Source organism: Oncorhynchus kisutch, linkage group LG9 (genome assembly GCF_002021735.2).
Source record: "Oncorhynchus kisutch isolate 150728-3 linkage group LG9, Okis_V2, whole genome shotgun sequence".
NCBI lineage: Eukaryota > Metazoa > Chordata > Actinopteri > Salmoniformes > Salmonidae > Oncorhynchus > Oncorhynchus kisutch.
The window spans coordinates 26,068,925-26,086,943 of record NC_034182.2 but is presented as its reverse complement, the minus strand read 5'-3'; the positions used below and the strand labels follow the sequence as shown (position 1 = coordinate 26,086,943).

The following is an 18,019-nucleotide window of genomic DNA, read 5'->3' as shown; positions in this document are numbered from 1 at the left end:
TTACAGAGTCTTAATAAAACTCCTTAAATGATAATAGCCTTATTAATCAGGGTTTAGGAACAAGGATGTATGGAATAACTGAAGTTCAAACCAGGAATAAACCATTTGGACCTCCTTATGTGATTGTCTGGGTATCAAATCAGGGTCATAGCCTATATGCAACTGAAAACAACATTAGCCCACTGAGTTGAAGCCTTTAACTTAGGGGAGCCAACACAAGTCCACATGTTTATTCATCATGTGAATGTTGGTGAAATTATTAAATGGTGCACACAATTCTTTTACAGTGCACACAATCCACTGGGCACCGACATCAGTTCAACCTATAGTTTTGATTTATATTTGGCTGATAGTCAACTAACTAAATTCCTTTAAATTGACGAATTTTTGCAAATCCAATCAGTATTCCATGTTGATTGAACGTCGTATTTTTTGTTATTGAAATGACGTGAAAATAACGTGGATTAAAAAAAATATATATGTTGTTGATGTTGACCATGTCCATGTTGATTGACTGAAGAGGGGGTAATCTACATCTAAGAGCAAAGACATTGGTTCCCCATTGTGCTGATGTGTCACCTGATGCTGCTGCTGCTGTGAACGTGCAGGAAGGACAGTGACCAACATCTTTGGACAGGAACCTCGGAGGGCTCCAGGAAAGCCTCCCCACCCCCGCCACGCGTGGCTGTGTCTCCCAGACATCAGGCTACAACCCGGGGAGACGACCGCTGCGTCAACAAAACTGGGTGGGGGTTGTCGGCGTCTAAACAAACTTTAAAGATGTTGACACAAAAAGCCTCGGAGAAATTCCATCAACAGGCAAATAACGGAATTAGTGACATAAAACTCTAGGACAAGGCTATTACTTTTGTGACGCTCTGGTCTGTGAGCGCACCATGGCACACCGGCACTTCTGGTACACTTGCATACCAGGATTACAAAGGATGTCACTGTGTCCAATGAATTAAAAATGTAATTTCTGTAGAAATTGTAGTCAGCCAAGTGGAAAGCGTGTACAGGGGATTATTCATAGATAATGGGTGAATAGGAAGTCCCTCCTTGCTTTTTTTGAGACATGATTTAGGCTACATTTGGGGACTATTGTTTGAAAACATGGATATTATTTGGATAACAATCAAATAAAAAAAATGGACCCATAACAGCGGAAGTCGTTCAGATAGTCATCACAGGACAATGCAACTTTATTTTCATTGTCATCAATAACAAAAATCTAACGGATCAGTTGTAGAAACAACTACCGGATAAGTGCAATCAAATCCAGCGACAAATCCATAAAAGAGCTTCGGTTGCAATTAATGGTGTATATAGACGAAACAGTGAGGATCCTGTGAGGGACTATGCGGATTCCGATATGGAGTTACCACCCAGTGAGTAACTAGTAATGCTTTAGTTTTATTCTCCTGGGGTTGAATATTTTCATGGTTTGGCAAAGGACGACCTGAGTTGATGGTTTAATGCTCTTGTCTGTGTTGGTGCGTAAAGAGTGTTTGCGCATCCCTATCGGCTGTATCGTCTTTTCGCATTGCGGATGGGAGGTAAATACACGTTTTAGCAGGTTGCCAAAATCAGTGATGCAAACAAAGCCTGATATATCCTTGCTCCGATGAGGAGCCGGAGGCTACTGCATTTGGCTCTGGGAGATGCACGCAGCACTAAACTCTCCACATGCAGCGTCTGGAGAATGCGGACAAGTGCTCTGGGCATGGTTGGGATTAAATGGACGGATGTCCTTTGCAATACCTGTTGAGGAGTGTGTGAACATATTTTATCATTTCGCGCGATGTGTTTAAACGATGCCGCACTGCTTTGCAAATGTTCCACAATTCAAGTAGAGGTAAGACCGTTTTATAATTACTTGGTATATTATAACCTAAACAAGATATTATATCCACATTTTCGGAAAAATAATTAGCTATGTAGCCCAAGTAATGTGTAAGTGTTTTGTGAGCATTTCGATGTCCACATGATGTGAGCAGTGAAGTTGTGGAAGTGGAAGTTAATGACAGTAAAAGTGTATTTTCACACAGAGGTTTTGACACAGCGAAGAGCTCAACTGAGCTAGCCTACATGCGTAAAGTCTCCGAATTATTAGCCTAATGAGGCGAAGCATGGAGGAGCTTTATCCCCGCCGTTCCAGCTCAGTGGAAAGAATTACGCACGGGTCTCCCTGAGCCACACACGTTTCAGTATTGGATTTGAAGCTGCATGCTGGTACAATTACCATGTTGCACTTGATTGGGGATCACTAAGAAAACGAATTCCAATACATACTTAAATAATGAAGCATTTGATTATTCCATTGTCTTCACCTTAGAGTATCATTTGACTTCCAGCATTTAAGTAATATCTTCTTCAGTATACTGTACAGAACCAGTCAAAGCTTTGGACACACCGACTCATTCCAGGGTTTTCCTTTATTTTTCCTATGTTCTACATTGTAGAATAACAGTGAAGACATCAAAACTATGAAATAACACGGAATCATGTAGTAACCAAAAAAGTGTCAAACAAATCAAATTATATTTTATATTTGAGATTCTTCAAAGTAGCCACCCATTGCCTTGATGACAGTTTTGCACACTCTTGGTATTCTCTCAACCAGCTTCACCTGGAATGCTTTTCAGACTGTCTTGAAGGAGTTCACACATATTCTGAGCACTTGTTGGCTGCTTTTCCTTCACTCTGCAGTCCAACTCATCCCAAACCATCTCAATTGGGTTGAGGTCGGGTGATTGTGGAGGCCAGGTCATGTGATGCAGCACTCCATCACTCTCCTTCTTGATCAAATAGCCCTTACACAGTGTAGAAAATAGTAAAAAATAAAGAAAAACTATTGAATGAGTAGGTGTGCCCAAACTTTTGACTGGTAATATAAGTGACAAAAATAATATTGTCCAACTCATTGGGTATCTCACCAAACCTCATAGGCTATGCCATGTCTTGAAATATGCAGATAGGCAGATAAAAAGTACATTTATATTGTAAATCTTCTGACAGCCATCATTCTAACTCAGCACATGACTTTTGGACTTTATAGCACTCGAAGAAGGCATTCATTATTGAGTCATTGTTAGTTTTACACTTAAAACACGACTCTGCTAGTGTGCTGTAGAATTTGTGAAATTTGCCAATTGTATGATGCGTTCTATACGTGAGTTTAAACTGGATAAAAAATGTTGCTAACTGTAATTTTGTTCCAATAGTTTAGAAATAGATTTTAAGAGGTATAAAAACTTTGGGAGCCACGCCATTCCAAAGATGGTTTATTCCACCTGTAAGGAGTATGCTGAGATTCTTCCATTTACATCTGCTTTCATGTTGTTGAGTGACAGGATTAGGCTACCTTTATAGATTTGTTGTTTGTTGTCACTTATCAAGCATCCTATTTCATATTTTTTTGTGGTCGACTTAAGGGATTGCTGTAGCTCATGCATTATTATTTATATTTTTCCTTTTTCCTGAGATTTTTGAGTATTACGCCAATATTTTTAACAAGTGGGCATTACGTTTTCAATATTAGTCAGGTGTACCAGGAGATCGTCATGAATATAAACTAAAATAAGTTTAGTTTGTATTAATTTTTTTATCAATACCGATAGCTGTTACATTTGGGTCCTGTCTAATTATTTCTGCATGCGGTTCAATTGCCAGTGCAAACAGGAGGGGAGAGGGAGGACATCCCTGTCTCATGGCCCTTTCTAAAGCAATTTGATTAGATAATGTATTATTTGTGTATTTTTTGCTTTAGGATATTTATATAATATTTTTATGAATTATATTATTTCACATGGAAAGTTGAATGCTTCCAAAGTTTTGAATAGAAAAGACCCACTCAAGATGATCAAAAGCCTCATGGTTAACAAATTCATATGTGAGTACTTTTTTACATACTCAACTCGGTAGCCTTATGGTTACCGTTTCCTCTCTGAGATTGGAAGGTTGAGCTGATGGATTGGGGGTAAGGCCCTGCCCTGCGATATACTGACGTCCTGTCCAGGGGGTGTGCTTGTACATCAAGATGCGTCACGCTAACAGGAGAGTGAGGCTCCTGTCCTATGTGCCGTTCTGGCTCTGACAAGGCTATTTACTTACCATGGATAAGGAAATGGATGTGTTTCCTGTTAGTTAACTGTAGCATGACTCTGCAATGTTGAGGCAGTGAGGAAGTCAGGCTTCTAGTTAATGCTGATTCATGTTAGAATGCGATGAGTTTACATTTCTCAAAGGATCATTTAGCAGAAAATTGATTTCCACAGAGGAAGTTCAGGATTCCACCCTTTGACATTGCATTACATTGGGATTCCTCACAGGAAATTATGTCATATCAGTGTGACCTGCTTGCTGATTACTCAAAACTTTTCACATTCATTTACAAGTAAAAAAAAAACATTTCAGTAATTTTGCAGATGCTCTTATCCAGAGTGACTTACAGTTAGTGCATTCATCTTAGACTAAGAGTCTAAGAGAAAAGGCTGCCAGTGTAGTTTGTCATTATACATAATTTCTCTGTCACTCTTCCCAATTGGATTGAAGTTCTGAGTTCGCCTTGAGAATAAACCAAGGTCATGTAGAAGACATTTGAATGATTAAACGTCAAGCCTTGATTGAATTTGGAATAAAAGTCCTCTCATAAGAGAGCATCAGTGACAGCTAGGTGACCTTTGGGAGAATAATCTGCCACACTCTAAGTCTGGTGCTTGCCAAGGTGTATAATCAGTGCACAGCACAGAACTAGACCATAGAAAGGCAAAAAATAGAAGTCAAATCTTGGCATTTGGTGCTTTTGCCACTGGTCCTGTTACCTTTACGTTTGTCCAACTTCCGGGACTCAGAGTCCCGGTGCTCAGCTCGTGGCTGGCAGACATGCAGCGTAGACTATTGGTCAGTATTGCAGAGTCACCCAGTGAGGGAGTCTGAGAGTGAGTGAGTAAGTGAGTGCACACACTCTCCTTCACCTTCACATGTAAGGCCCTGGCAAAGGTCACTCTGTCAACTTGTTGTACAGAGTGATAGAAGGGTGTGGTATTTAGACATGCCGCACTAAATGAGGTCAGTTATGCTGCTTTCACCCACAACCTCTCAGAATGGAATGAGGTGTAAGGTTATCGTGCCATTAAAACTTTACTTTGTCCTTTCATTACATTGTGTCACTACTCCCTAAGTACCTGGAAGGGGTTAAACATATGTGTATACTGCATAAGTTTAGCTGTATACTTCACACACACACACACACGCTCGCGCGCACGTACGCACGTACGCACGTACGCACACGCACACACACACACACACACACACACACACACACACACACACACACACACACACACACACACACACACACACACACACACACACACACACACACACACACACACACACACACACACACACACACACACTCACCTGCTGGCTTAAATGCTTATCAGTCCAAAAACACGTTCACGTCTGCACATCAATGTTCTAGAACAGGGATCTTCAACCATTTCTTGCCCAGGGACCCCCACCCAGGGAACCCAATCATATGTCAGCAAAAGTTTGTCATTATTTTGACCTACCACATTTTAATTGGAAGGGGAAGTGGACTCAGAGCTGCGTAGCTATGTCACAATGGATAGCAGGACTATCGTCTCTGTGGCTTTGGACATTGGACTGAATAAAGGTTTAGTTTCTCATCTCCACAGGGCCGGTGTGAGGTTCCAGTAGGTGGTGAGGGGGTGGATGGAGTCAAATGGAGAGCCGACGCAGATAAGCCAGTGCTCATAGCTGGCTCAATTCTAGCACAGTGGGACAACACAGACAGACAATATAAAGAGGTTCTTTGAGAAGCCCCCAGGGTTGGTAGCCTACGAGGCGGACGTTGTCTGGTGCTGTACACCCAAACACATCCTACGTGTCAGGGTGAAGCATCCTACGTGTCAGGGTGAAGCATCCTACGTGTCAGGGTGAAGCATCCTACGTGTCAGGTTGCAAGAGGGGGTAAAATTGTTACCTCTGTGAATCCCGGTCTCTTAATTCAAAGGGGCTCCAGCCGTCCCACAGCCAAAATGGAGTAAATATGAATCAATAAAAAAACATCATCTGGTGGAACGCAGGTCACTTATACTCACTCATTGTTCAAAACAGATATCTTGCTTGATAAGCCAACTCTTTATGTATAAACTGCCTAAACTCAAATAATTGGCTAAAATTGGGCTAAAAACCACAACAAAATGGTTCCTGGGAAACAGCAGCGGGGGCTTCCAGTGTCTGACCTGGCATGAGGCAGCCTTGGAGGGCTGTCTGCAATCCGTAGCATCTCACTGCGTCACACAGTCAGGCTGCAGTGAAAGAGCTCATTCAACGGGATGCCCAAATGACCTGCAGCAGTGTGGAACAACTCCATAGAGCTGTCAGTGTAACCTATAGGGGTTACCACTATTAATATGGAACAGTTTGCACTAGGAGAAGTGCCCTGCAGACTGAATGTATGGAAAGGCCTGCTGAGCCCATTTTTACCAGGCTGTCACTAGAAATACCACACGTCTCCCACACTAAGAACACGCATGACCCCATTATGCGTGACGTTCAGTAATACATAGACCGCAGATTTCCACAAAAGCACTGCTATGTGCTGTGTACAGTAGCATGGTGCTGCCCGATTGACATGGACCCTCATGGAATGCGAGCCACTCCGTGTGTGTCCAGGGCCACGTCTGATCTCATGTTCTGGATGACGGAGGCCCAACAGGCGAGACCCATTGCCTTGCTTGCAAGTCAGGTGTACCAAGTAACTCCCAATTCAAAGCGTTATTCTTCTACAGTGTGAATTAAATTGACTGAACGGAACAGTAGTAGTTTGTCTGGAGAAGCAAGCTGTGGAGAGCATAGAACAGTGTCCAGTCTGTGGCACAGCATTACGGCCAGAGCAGGAAAGAACAGTTCAGATGTCTAAGGATTCGGCTGACTGAGGACTAACCTGTGTGACTGGTTCGTGTGTTCTTCATAGGTTCAGAGATTCAGAGGGGTTCGCAAAGGACTAGGAGATGGGCTCAGAATGTGGGGCACAGAGATGGAGGAGGGGATGCTACAGACGATGGGAGACAGGGAAAATGACTTGACTTGGGATAAAGGGATGTGGACAGAATTATGAGAGACGAATCGAGCCAGAGTGGGCTGGGTAGAGAGAGGATGACACTCTCATGCATAGGCCGGCATAGCTGGCATTTATTTCATGATAATGTAGTTTAAACAGTAGAGGTACGTGGGTAAAATCACTGGGGAAGCCAAGCCAGGAAAAAAAGCCATATTGCCATATTGGTCCACTCAAGGACATTCAGAGACTGGTCCTGAAGCATTGTCTTGGCTTAGGGTCGTTGTCCTGTTGGAAGGTGAACCTTCGTCCCAGTCTGAGGTCCTGAGCGCTCTGGAGCAGGTTTTAATCAAGGATCTCTCTGTACTTTCTTTGTTAATCTTTCCCTCGATCCTGACTAGTCTCCCAGTCCCTGCCGCTGAAAAACATCCCCACAGCATGATGCTGCCACCACCATGCTTCACCATAGGATGGTTCCAGGTTTCCTCCATACGTGACGCTTGGCATTCAGGCTAAAGAGTTCAATCTTGGTTTCATCAGACCAGAGAATATTGTTTCTCATGGTCTGAGAGTCTTTAGGTGCCTTTGGCAAACTCTAAGTGGGCTGTCATGTGCCTTTTACTGAAGAGTGGCTTGCGTCTGGCCACTCTACCTAAAGGCCTGATTGGTGGAGTGCTGCGGAGATGGTTGTCCTTCTGGAAGGTTCTCTCATCTCCCCAGAGGAATTCTGGAGCTCTGTAATAGTGACCATTGGGTTCTTGGTCACCTCCCTGACCAAGGCCCTTCTCCTCCGATTGCTCAGTTTGGCCGGGCGCCCAGCTCTAGGAAGAGTCTTGGTGGTTCCAAACTTCTTCCATTTAAGAATGAAGGAGGCCACTGTGTTCTTGGGGACCTTCAATGCTGCAGACATTTTTTAGTACCCTTCCCCAGATCTGTGCCTCGACACAATCCTATCTCGAAGCTCTACGGACAATTCCTTCAACCTCATGGCTTGGTTTTTGCTCTGACATGCACTGTCAACTGTGGGATCTTATATAGACAGGGTTGTGCCTTTCCAAATAATGTCCAATCAATTGAATTTACCACAGGTGGATTTCAATCAAGTTGTAGAAACATCTCAAGGATGATCAATGGAAACTCGATGCACCTGAGCTGAATTTCAATTCTCATAGCAAAGGGTCTGAATACTTATGGAAATAGGGTATTTCTGTTTTTTATTTTTATTTTATTTGCAAAAATGTCTAAAAATGTGTTTTCGCTTGGTCAGTCAGTATGGGGTGTTGTGTATAGATTGATGGGGGGAAAAAATATTTAATACATTTTAGAATAAGGCTGTAACGTAACAAAATGTGGAAAAAGTCAAGGGATCTGAATACTTTCCGAATGCCCTGTACATCTAGCTACATATTGAACGTCCATCCTCTCAGTCCAGGGGCACAATGTTCATTCATTCCTATTCATGAATTCCTATTTATGGTTGGGTCAGAATCACCGTTATAATCCTTGGCCAGTACGACCCCGCCCTGTGCAACTGGGTACTGGACTTCCAGACGGACAAGGGTGCGTTCTGAGCCCTCTCCTGTACTCCCTGTTTACCCACGACTGCGTGGCCACGCACGCCTCCAACTCAATCATCAAGTTTGCGGACGACACAACAGTGGTAGGCTTGATTACCAACAACGACGAGACGGCCTACAGGGAGGAGGTGAGGGCCCTCGGAGTGTGGTGTCAGGAAAATAACCTCACACTCAACGTCAACAAAACTAAGGAGATGATTGTGGACTTCAGGAAACAGCAGAGGGAACACCCCCCTATCCACATCGATGGAACAGTAGTGGAGAGGGTAGCAAGTTTTAAGTTCCTTGGCATACACATCACAGACAAACTGAATTGGTCCACTCACACAAACAGCATCGTGAAGAAGGCGCAGCAGCGCCTCTTCAACCTCAGGAGGCTGAAGAAATTCGGCTTGTCACCAAAAGCACTCACAAACTTCTACAAATGCACAATCGAGAGCATCCTGGCGGGGTGTATCACCGCCTGGTATGGCAACTGCACCGCCCTCAACCGTAAGGCTATCCAGAGGGTAGTGAGGTCTGCACAACGCATCACCGGGGGCAAACTACCTGCCCTCCAGGACACCTACACCACCCGATGCTACAGGAAGGCCATAAAGATCATCAAGGACATCAACCACCCGAGCCACTGCCTGTTCACCCCGCTGTCATCCAGAAGGCGAGGTCAGTACAGGTGCATCAAAGCTGGGACCGAGAGACTGAAAAACAGCTTCTATCTCAAGGCCATCAGACTGTTAAACAGCCACCACTAACATTGAGTGGCTGCTGCCAACACACTGTCAATGACACTGACTCAACTCCAGCCACTTTAATAATGGGAATTGATGGGAAATTATGTAAATATATCACTAGCCACTTTAAACAATGCTACCTTATATAATGTTACTTACCCTACATTATTCATCTCATATGCATATGTATATACTGTACTCTATATCATCGACTGCATCCTTATGTAATACATGTATCACTAGCCACTTTAACTATGCCACTTTGTTTACATACTCATCTCATATGTTATACTGTACTCGATATCATCTACTGTATCTTGCCTATGCTGCTTTGTACCATCACTCATTCATATATCCTTATGTACATATTCCTTATCCCCTTACACTGTGTATAAGACAGTATTTTTTTGGGAATTGTTAGTTAGATTACTTGTTCGTTATTACTGCATTGTCGGAACTAGAAGCACAAGCATTTCGCTACACTCGCATTAACATCTGCTAACCATGTGTATGTGACAAATAAAATTTGACAAATCCCTATCTCCTTCCATGGCTAATTTAGGAAATGGACAATTTTAGCTAGCTAGCTAGCCACCGTTTCGCTCGCTTGGATGATTTCTCCGGTGAGATACATTCAGCCTCTTGTGATTTGAAGGAAAATCATGAAAACACAGAGACAAAAGATAAATTGTTTTACATGTTTTTGTATTTTTTTCTTGGTCCATTTTTTGGGGGAAGCCTGGCTTCCCTTGGCATCCCTGAATACATGCCACTGAGGTTAAATGCCAAGTCACGGCCTCCCAGGCTGACTGGGAGACCCATGAGGCGGTGCACAATTGGCCCAGCATCGTCTGGGTTGGGGGAGGGTTTGGCCAGACGGGATTTCCTTGTCTCTTCATAGTCTAGCGACTCCTTGTGGCAGGCCGGGTGCCTGCAAGCTGAATTCGGTCGCCAGCTAGACGGTGTTTCCTCCGACACATTGGTGCGGCTGGCTTCCGGGAAAAGCGAGCAGTGTTTCCAGAAGCAGTGCGGCAGGGTTGTGTTTCAGAGGATGCATGGCTCTCAACCTTCGCCTCTCCAGAGTCCGTAGGGGAGTTGCAGCGACGGGACAAGACTGTAAACACCAATTGAATATAACAAAAATGGGGAGAAAAATGGGTGAAAGTTTTTTTTTAAACAAATAAATAGAAAATGCCTAGCTACAGCTATTAATTATATACATAAAGAAAGAAAAGGTGTCATTCTTTACACCAGCACAAGTAGTTGGAGCTCCTTGTGTTAAGGATACGACATCCCGAGTCCCGCTTGTGGCCAATACTTGTGTTACGCTACATATTGTTTATAATTGGTTATGGGTGGTAATGGTAGGGATTGTTGAGAGTGTGTTTGCTGAAGCCCTTGTGTGTGTGTGTGTGTGTGTGTGTGTAGGACTCTTTGCCTTTCTGCTGATGCTGTTGGAGTGGACCAAACCAGGGCTATCTAACCCCCTGCGTCCGATCTGTGACCTGCGGGTCCTAAAACACTTCATTGAAGAGGCCAGAGATGCTGAGGCAGCCATGGTGAGACATTACACACCACATACACGTCTGGTCCGGCCTCTTGATGGCCATGAGCTGGTGCTATTGACAGAGATAGTCAGAGTAATAGTCACATTTCATCTCACATTTCTCCATCCATCTTCTAATCTATCCATGTTTCCTTGCCCCGTTTCCCTTCTCCATCCACCCGCCTCTGATCCCTCTCTCAGCTGGCATGTAAAGAAGGACGTGGTCTTGCAGAGCCCGTCACTGTTCCCCAAACCAAAGTAGACTTCAACGTCTGGGAGAGGAAAACTGTGAGTAACAACAGTCTCACCCTCTCTCTCTCTCTCTCTCTCTCTCTAAGAATCAATCCTGTTATCCCATTGTAGAGTCATAGAAAGAGAGTTTGGCCATTGAGGTTTCAACCTAAATCACATGGCTCTGGTCAACTGGTGAACTATGTCTATGTGTGATTCTGTAGGCACTGGAGCAAGCTCAGGAGGTTCAGTCTGGCCTGTGGCTGTTAAACCAGGCAATCGGCTCGCTACGAACGTCCGTCACCAACACAGCGCTGCACAGCCACATAGACAACAGCCTCAGAAACATCTTCAGCATCGGACAGGTGCTGCGCAGCCTCAACATCCAGGTGAGCTAGGTCACAGAGGTCAGGGTTCAAAGGGCAAAGGTCAATGGCAGAGTGAGGTTGTGGCATGAGGACGGAGTGGTGAATATTGAGGTAAAATAACTGTCATGCAAACAGGTGAACAGGTAATCAATCAGTGCTGTAATTCCCACCATTTCATTGTAGTTATTATTGAATGACTTATCGATGTTGCTATTGGAGACAAGAATTGGAATGTTTGCTATCTTTAGTTCACTTAGGGCCCTGTCCAGGCAGATGCATTCCTACAGACACGCAAGGTTTAATCTGAATAACTCAGTTACTACTATTCCCACACTGTAGAGCTTGCTAGTGGAGGGAAGGGGAGAAGAGGGGAAGAGGGAAAGAGGGGAAGGGGGGCTGTATGGTTGTGTCATACCGGACTGTAAAGAACTGTCATGTCTGAGAAATTCGAAGAAATCCCTGGGGCTGGTTCTTAGATAGTAGCAGAAATTCCAACAACCACAATCGCTTCCACCAGTGAGGTCACTGACAGGCAGGCAGAGTTCACTGGGTACACGCCAAGGCCATGGAAAGACAAACGGAGCTCCAGTCACTCCATCTGTACATTCAGGCTCAAGGGCCACTGAGAGGTTTCTTAGTAGAGACATCAAACAAACATCGCCCAAGGCTTGTACCCTGGTGAAATAGACCTACTGCTGATATGCACTATCAGGGTTAGGTAGTAATGGCTTACACGTAACAGGGATTAAGAAGTACCTATAAAAATTATGGTAATCAGACCCCTGGATCGTCTGGATCTTTGTGTCAAATTACATTTTGGATTAGTCAACTCATCTCCAGCCTGTTCACTTCCCAAGTACTAGGACATGGGTATTCAACTCTTACCCTACGAGGTCCAGGGCCTGCTTTTTTTCTGTTGTACCCGATAATGACTTACACCCACCCGGTATCCCAAGTCTAAATCAGTGCCCGATTAAAGGGGAACAATTTTTGAAAAAGCAGTGGAACTTGCCTCGAGGTCCAGAGTTGAGTTTGAGGGCACTAGGATAACATGAAGATTTCTCTTGGATCCTTCACATCGCTGTGTATTTCTTCTTCCTGTCAGGAGTACACCCCTCCAGCAGGGGGCGTGGCTGGAGGTGAGGAGACATGGCGGGTGTCGTCTGCTTCAGAGCTCCTCCAGGTCCACGTTAACTTCCTGCGAGGCAAGGTGCACCTCTTGCTGTCCAACGCACCCATCTGCCACCAGGGTAGCAGCTGATTGGGGCTCTCCAAGGCAGGGCTAAACTGATTGGAGCTCCCTCTGGCAGGGGGGGCGGGCTCTTACGCTATTGACCCTGCTTGTTGCCAGGTAGAAGTCTAAAAGAGGAGAGTGTGTGGACCAGATCCTCTCAGGAGAGAATTAAGCTATGTGGACAGAATAGTTCCTATTGGACCTTTAAAAGAACAAGAGCAGGTAGCACCTTGTGAATATTGACATGAGGGAGGAATGTGGTGAAGAAGTCAACCACGAATGGGGCCCATATAATGCACCGCTCTACGGCTCTTCAGTACTGTGTGTGTGTGTGTGTGTGTGTGTGTGTGTGTGTGTGTGTGTGTGTGTGTGTGTGTGTGTGTGTGTGTGTGTGTGTGTGTGTGTGTGCTTGCCTGTGTGTTTTAGCATGGACTGTGAGTTCTCACCGCCAAGCACTGGACAACCCACGTGGATTGCACATGATGACACCTTGTTGTTGTTCTGCACTGTACCTGACTGACAGCATTGACAGCCTGTCAAAGTCCAGGAGGAGGAGGCCTAGCCTATACCACAAACTCTTCAAACTTCACCGCCCACCTCATTCTTAACACACAACACTTTTCCAACTGCTGTTTATTAGTGTCCTTAAATGAATTGTATATTGCTCTTTGTAATGACTTATTTATAGTTCTACATTTAAGCTCGACTCACTGTCATGGCGACAGTATTCTGAGAGATATACTGTAACTATGAACTAGAGGCCGCCGTTGGGCTCCAACGGTTAATCATAATCACTATATAACGCCACTGAACCATGTTGTAAAGATATTTGTATACGTCAATATCCAACTGTTCACTCCTGTCTGTTACCCTTCATAGAATAAATGATCTGTGTGTTTGTATGTACTGTATGTATGTGCGAGAAAATATCTGTGTGAATGACAGTTTTATGCAACTCTTATAACCCTATTTGAACGGACTAGAGGTGGGAGAGACAGAAGCGGAGGTTCAGTCGGGTTGAAGGAGGAAACGATTGAGAGGAAGGGCTTACGTGAGAACTCTGAAGCTATGCTCTGATTATCAGTGTGTCTGGCTTATGCAGGCCAGTGCTCAACTAGAGCTTCGACGCAGATAGCAAGACTGCCAGGACAAATATTGATTGGTTCTTATGATGAACATCCTGCATGCCTGTTTTGTCTCTCTTATACCTTCCTTCAACCAGCAGCCAATCAACCCGAATCCTGGGAACCTTTGGAGTCGCTGACGTGGTGGATGCTTGCACTTTTGGGATTAGATTAGTTCTCCTGGGTAGTTTTGCTTCTCGTTTGAACGTTTTACAGTCACAGTGCAGATGTTTGTACATGTTTTTGTCCTGTTTGTATCAGTTGTTTTGCCCCCTCTATCATAGTGCAATTTGGTTTTTAAATACAAAATATCATTCTTTAATTTAAAAAAGGATGGACGAAAAAAAAGGCAAGAGGAAGTTTGTTTGTCTGTGTGATAATTGCATCACTTTTGTTGTCCTGTCCTCTGGAGATATATCTGTGGTTTGGAAAGAAAGCCATGGGTAACCCTTTATTTGGATAGTCCATCTGTAGATGCTCTACAGACTACAAGTAACATTTCAACTAACTATCTACTAACCCTAGCTCTAACCCTAAACTTAACCATTACCCGTATTCTAAACCTAACCTATGCAAGCAGTTGCTTATCAACATATAAACTGAGTGTAAAAAAAAAAAAGAAGTAAAGAATAACTTCTTAATATGCAGGTAGCCTAGTGGTTAGAGCCTTGGACTACTAACCAAAAGGTTGCAAGATCAAATCCTGAGCTGACAAGGTAAAAATCAGTTGTTCTGCTCCTGAACAGGGCAGTTGATCATCTGTTCCTAGGCAGTCATTGAAAATAAGAATTTGTTCTTAACTGACTTGCCTAGTGAAATAAAGGTAAAAAGATATATTGAGTAGTGTAAGCAGTGCACGAAAGAAGCATTTGAATGCCACCTAGTGGAGATTCACTGTTACTAACTGCAAAAAATGACTGGATGATTGTCAGTTTTACACTTAATGTTTCATGAAAAAAAACTTGTGTACTTTTCTTATTTTATTACACATGTACAATAAATACTGTATATACATTCAAATACTGAAGCTAAAAACATACATTTGTATGACGTAAAAAAAACTAACATTAACTGACTTGACAGAGTTTAGATGTCAATGTTTGGCATTGGTAGGTAAAATGCATAACTGCATATATAGTTGGTAAACTTAAATCTGACCAGCAAATTACAAAAAAGTATGACTTAATTCCCATAGTCAACTAATATTCAGTGATTACACTTTTAAAAAATCTACAAGGTTTTATGTAAGCTTTAAATCCATATCCTTTTCAGAGCATGTATTCCCATGTGGAACAGGAGTATTGTAGCTTGCATGAGTTAGGCTGCGTTTACAAAAGGTAGCCCAACGCTGATATTATTTTCCCACTAATAGGTCTTTAGACCAATCAGATCAGTTCTGAAAAGAGCTCATGTGAAAAGATCTGATGTGATTGGTCAAAAGACCCATTAGTGGAAAAAATATCAGAATTGGGCTGCCTGTGTAAATGCTGCCTTAGTGTGGTCTATCCCATTTCCTATGGGAGTTTTTTTTTTCAGGCAGTGAGGGATTGGAAATGATGGCATGAAACATCACATCTTGATACTAACAAATACACTTCTCTGACTGACATGCATAACAAAATGACAAAGCTGAGAAAGAGCTTCCAAAAGCTCTGAAATCAGCTCAGTTCATAGACACTTCTCATTATTCCCCACATCTGGATAACAGCTAACAGAGGGTTAGGATATCCGGCGGGATTAACCAGGTGAGATACCCCCTGTATGACTAGCCTCCATTACTATATTACAGACACCATGACAATGGAGGTAGCTAACCATATCCGAGCTAGGACTGATGGTGATGCGTTTCGGGTCACTGTGGGTCTGGGTAGAACACTTTGATATGAATAGCCGAATTATTTCGAGTGCGTGTCATGGGTTCCCCCGCCTCGTCCGGGTCCTCAGGCTCCAGATCGTCCACCAGCTCCACTGTAGACGTGTTGGCCGCCAGCTGTAGTGCCCCCTGGCTGCTGGCCTGGAGCTGCAGGGCGATGTTGATGGCCCTATTGATGGCCAGGCCCAGACCATGGACGCAGATCTCCCTGTGGCCTCCTCCCTCCAGCAGCTTCTGGCAGCGGGCCAGCTGGGCCCGGAAGTCTGTCTTCATGTTGACGTACACGTCATTGCGGCGCTTGGGCAGCTTCCTGGGGAGACGCTTGCGGAGGGTGTACTCCACAGGGTCCATCTCCACCGCTGTGCCACTGCCGTCGGCCGGGGGCATGATGATGCCTGGGGTTGTCTGGGGGACGGAGGCAGAGATAGGGCTGTGTGGTTCTGTCATCACGATTGAGTCAGTCAGAAACAGGGAAGTAATGGAATGGAGCACTGCAGTAATAGGTGGCAAAAACAACAGGAAAGGAAATGTCAATGACAAGAACGGAAGATCAACACAATCATCTTTCAGGCAGCAAATATACTGCTTAGCCAATTTACTGAAGGTTCTGAAATACTCAAATACCAGGGAGGTCGACTGGTAGCTAGCTAACGTTATCTAGATTGGAACGTAATGTAATTTAACCGTTACACTGTGCTAAAATGTGTCACTCCAAACAAAGGTAGTTAACGTTAAGACAAAATAAGAACGTGAAAGCAATCAGACTGTACCTTCAAACACGGTTTGCAACCAAATTATTAAAATTTTGACTCTATCGTGCTGGGGAACTCAGAACCTGAGAGGTTTGTGAACTTCTGGAAACACAGAGGTGCCCCGGAAGTAATCATTACGAAAACGTTCTCCTCCATCAGTTAATATTATGAAAATACATATCAAATACAGTGCTGCGCCACCCTCTGATTACTGGTTAAATAAAACCGTATATTTGCAGTCTTACCAAGCTACTTTTTAAATATAATGGTTACATTGAATATCCGCGATAATATTATATGGGGCGTATTCATTACGGAAACAGTTTACTGTTTAGAAACAAAACGGAAACAGCACAAACGGAACGAACTGAATTTGACCAATATAAACTGTCGTTTACGTTTTCCGTTTGGAGTAAACGGGTTGCAACATAATCTGCATAACGATTACACCCCTGTTGTTACAACGCCCACCCCCTGTAAACAACCCAAGTGAAGTGCAGTGTTGACGTGTGTGGCTCGATTACGGATATACCACGACAACCGCTTGCGAGCACGCTAAAATGCATTAGATTCAGCCTAATTGCAAATCATTATATTATTATAAGTTATACATGCTGTGCAAGCGTGGGATGGTTGGTCTGAAAATAGCATAACATTAGCAAACAACGCGTAACACAAGTCAATGTTACGTCACGTGGTGTGAGTAGGGCGGCCATCTTTCTCTGAAAACACAAACAACAAGAGTAAGGAGCAGACTTCTCGACTGGACATCAACACGCAGCGACCGTAGGAGAGGGGGTAAACAAATCAAACATTGAACACGACTTCATGAGAGTATCAGTACCATTTTGTTGGATGAGGATGTTTACAGAAAGGGAAAGGAAACCAATGCATATGAATTAAAACCGAAGATTGTACACAACAAAACGTATTTAAAAATAAATAAATAAACTACATTAATTCAAAGGTAAGCTATGGTTCTTTGAGCATTTTTGGGAATGGTTGACACTGTCATCTATAACGTTAGTTAGCAAATCACTTTAATCTGAGAGGGCCCATACAAACGCGAGTCAGGTGCCTAAATTCTCTCTAATGAAATGATTGGTGTTTCAGAAGATGGAGCTCTGAGCGAGCCGTAGAACGACGGCATTATTGGTTACCATTTCTGTTTTATTGGTTTGTTTTGCTCGGGTTGTGGAAGGCCATAGTAAGCAGCGGGGTAGAGTTGTAGGGGCGGCCGATTGACAAGGGAAGGGAGTGCGTTGATTCACACACGCGGACACTCCGCCCCCTTCGCCATATCTTGTGTCATTTGAACCTTGCATGGAAACCGAATGTCTTACACGGCCAGATACTCATTGTTAATGTTATGTCATTGAAATATTATTAGCTGGGTAAACAATTGTTCATTGATAAGCAACAATCTGAATACAATTATTTAACATTTTATCTCAAGCGATTGTCCCGTGCCTTTCCTGATAGAGGTGTTTGAT

The 18,019-nt window shown here is 43.7% G+C and overlaps 3 protein-coding genes across 7 annotated transcripts in view; 2 read left to right on the top strand and 1 right to left on the bottom strand.

Moving 5' to 3' along the window:
* The first annotated feature begins 1,537 nt into the window (after positions 1 to 1,537).
* Positions 1,538 to 14,163, top strand: epoa (erythropoietin a). The gene is made up of 5 exons (XM_020490698.2): positions 1,538 to 1,855; positions 10,827 to 10,957; positions 11,146 to 11,232; positions 11,400 to 11,564; positions 12,649 to 14,163. Exons 1-5 carry the CDS (start codon positions 1,834 to 1,836, stop codon positions 12,802 to 12,804), a joined length of 561 nt encoding a protein of 186 aa, XP_020346287.2. The 5' UTR covers positions 1,538 to 1,833; the 3' UTR covers positions 12,805 to 14,163.
* Positions 14,164 to 14,868: 705 nt separating this feature from the next.
* Positions 14,869 to 17,250, bottom strand: pop7 (POP7 homolog, ribonuclease P/MRP subunit). Of its 2 annotated transcripts, none has more exons than XM_020491474.2 (2): positions 16,545 to 17,250; positions 14,869 to 16,265 (listed from the first exon to the last, which is right to left on the bottom strand). In XM_020491474.2, the coding sequence occupies exon 2, from the start codon at positions 16,219 to 16,221 to the stop codon at positions 15,754 to 15,756; it is 468 nt and encodes a 155-aa protein (XP_020347063.1). In that variant the 5' UTR covers positions 16,222 to 16,265; positions 16,545 to 17,250; the 3' UTR covers positions 14,869 to 15,753. The 2 variants fall into 2 exon arrangements, with proteins under 2 accessions (XP_020347063.1, XP_020347064.1); XM_020491475.2 differs by having other exon boundaries at positions 14,869 to 16,179; positions 16,545 to 16,894.
* Positions 17,215 to 18,019, top strand: part of gigyf1a (GRB10 interacting GYF protein 1a) — a 37,635-nt gene continuing 36,830 nt past the window's right edge. For 3 of the 4 annotated variants that reach the window (XM_020490754.2, XM_031832247.1, XM_031832245.1), the window contains exon 1: positions 17,231 to 17,493. The gene's annotated coding sequence lies outside the window, so the exon portion shown is untranslated. Of the gene's footprint in view, positions 17,494 to 18,019 lie in introns of all 4 variants that reach the window. The other variant, XM_031832246.1, reaches the window with a different exon arrangement.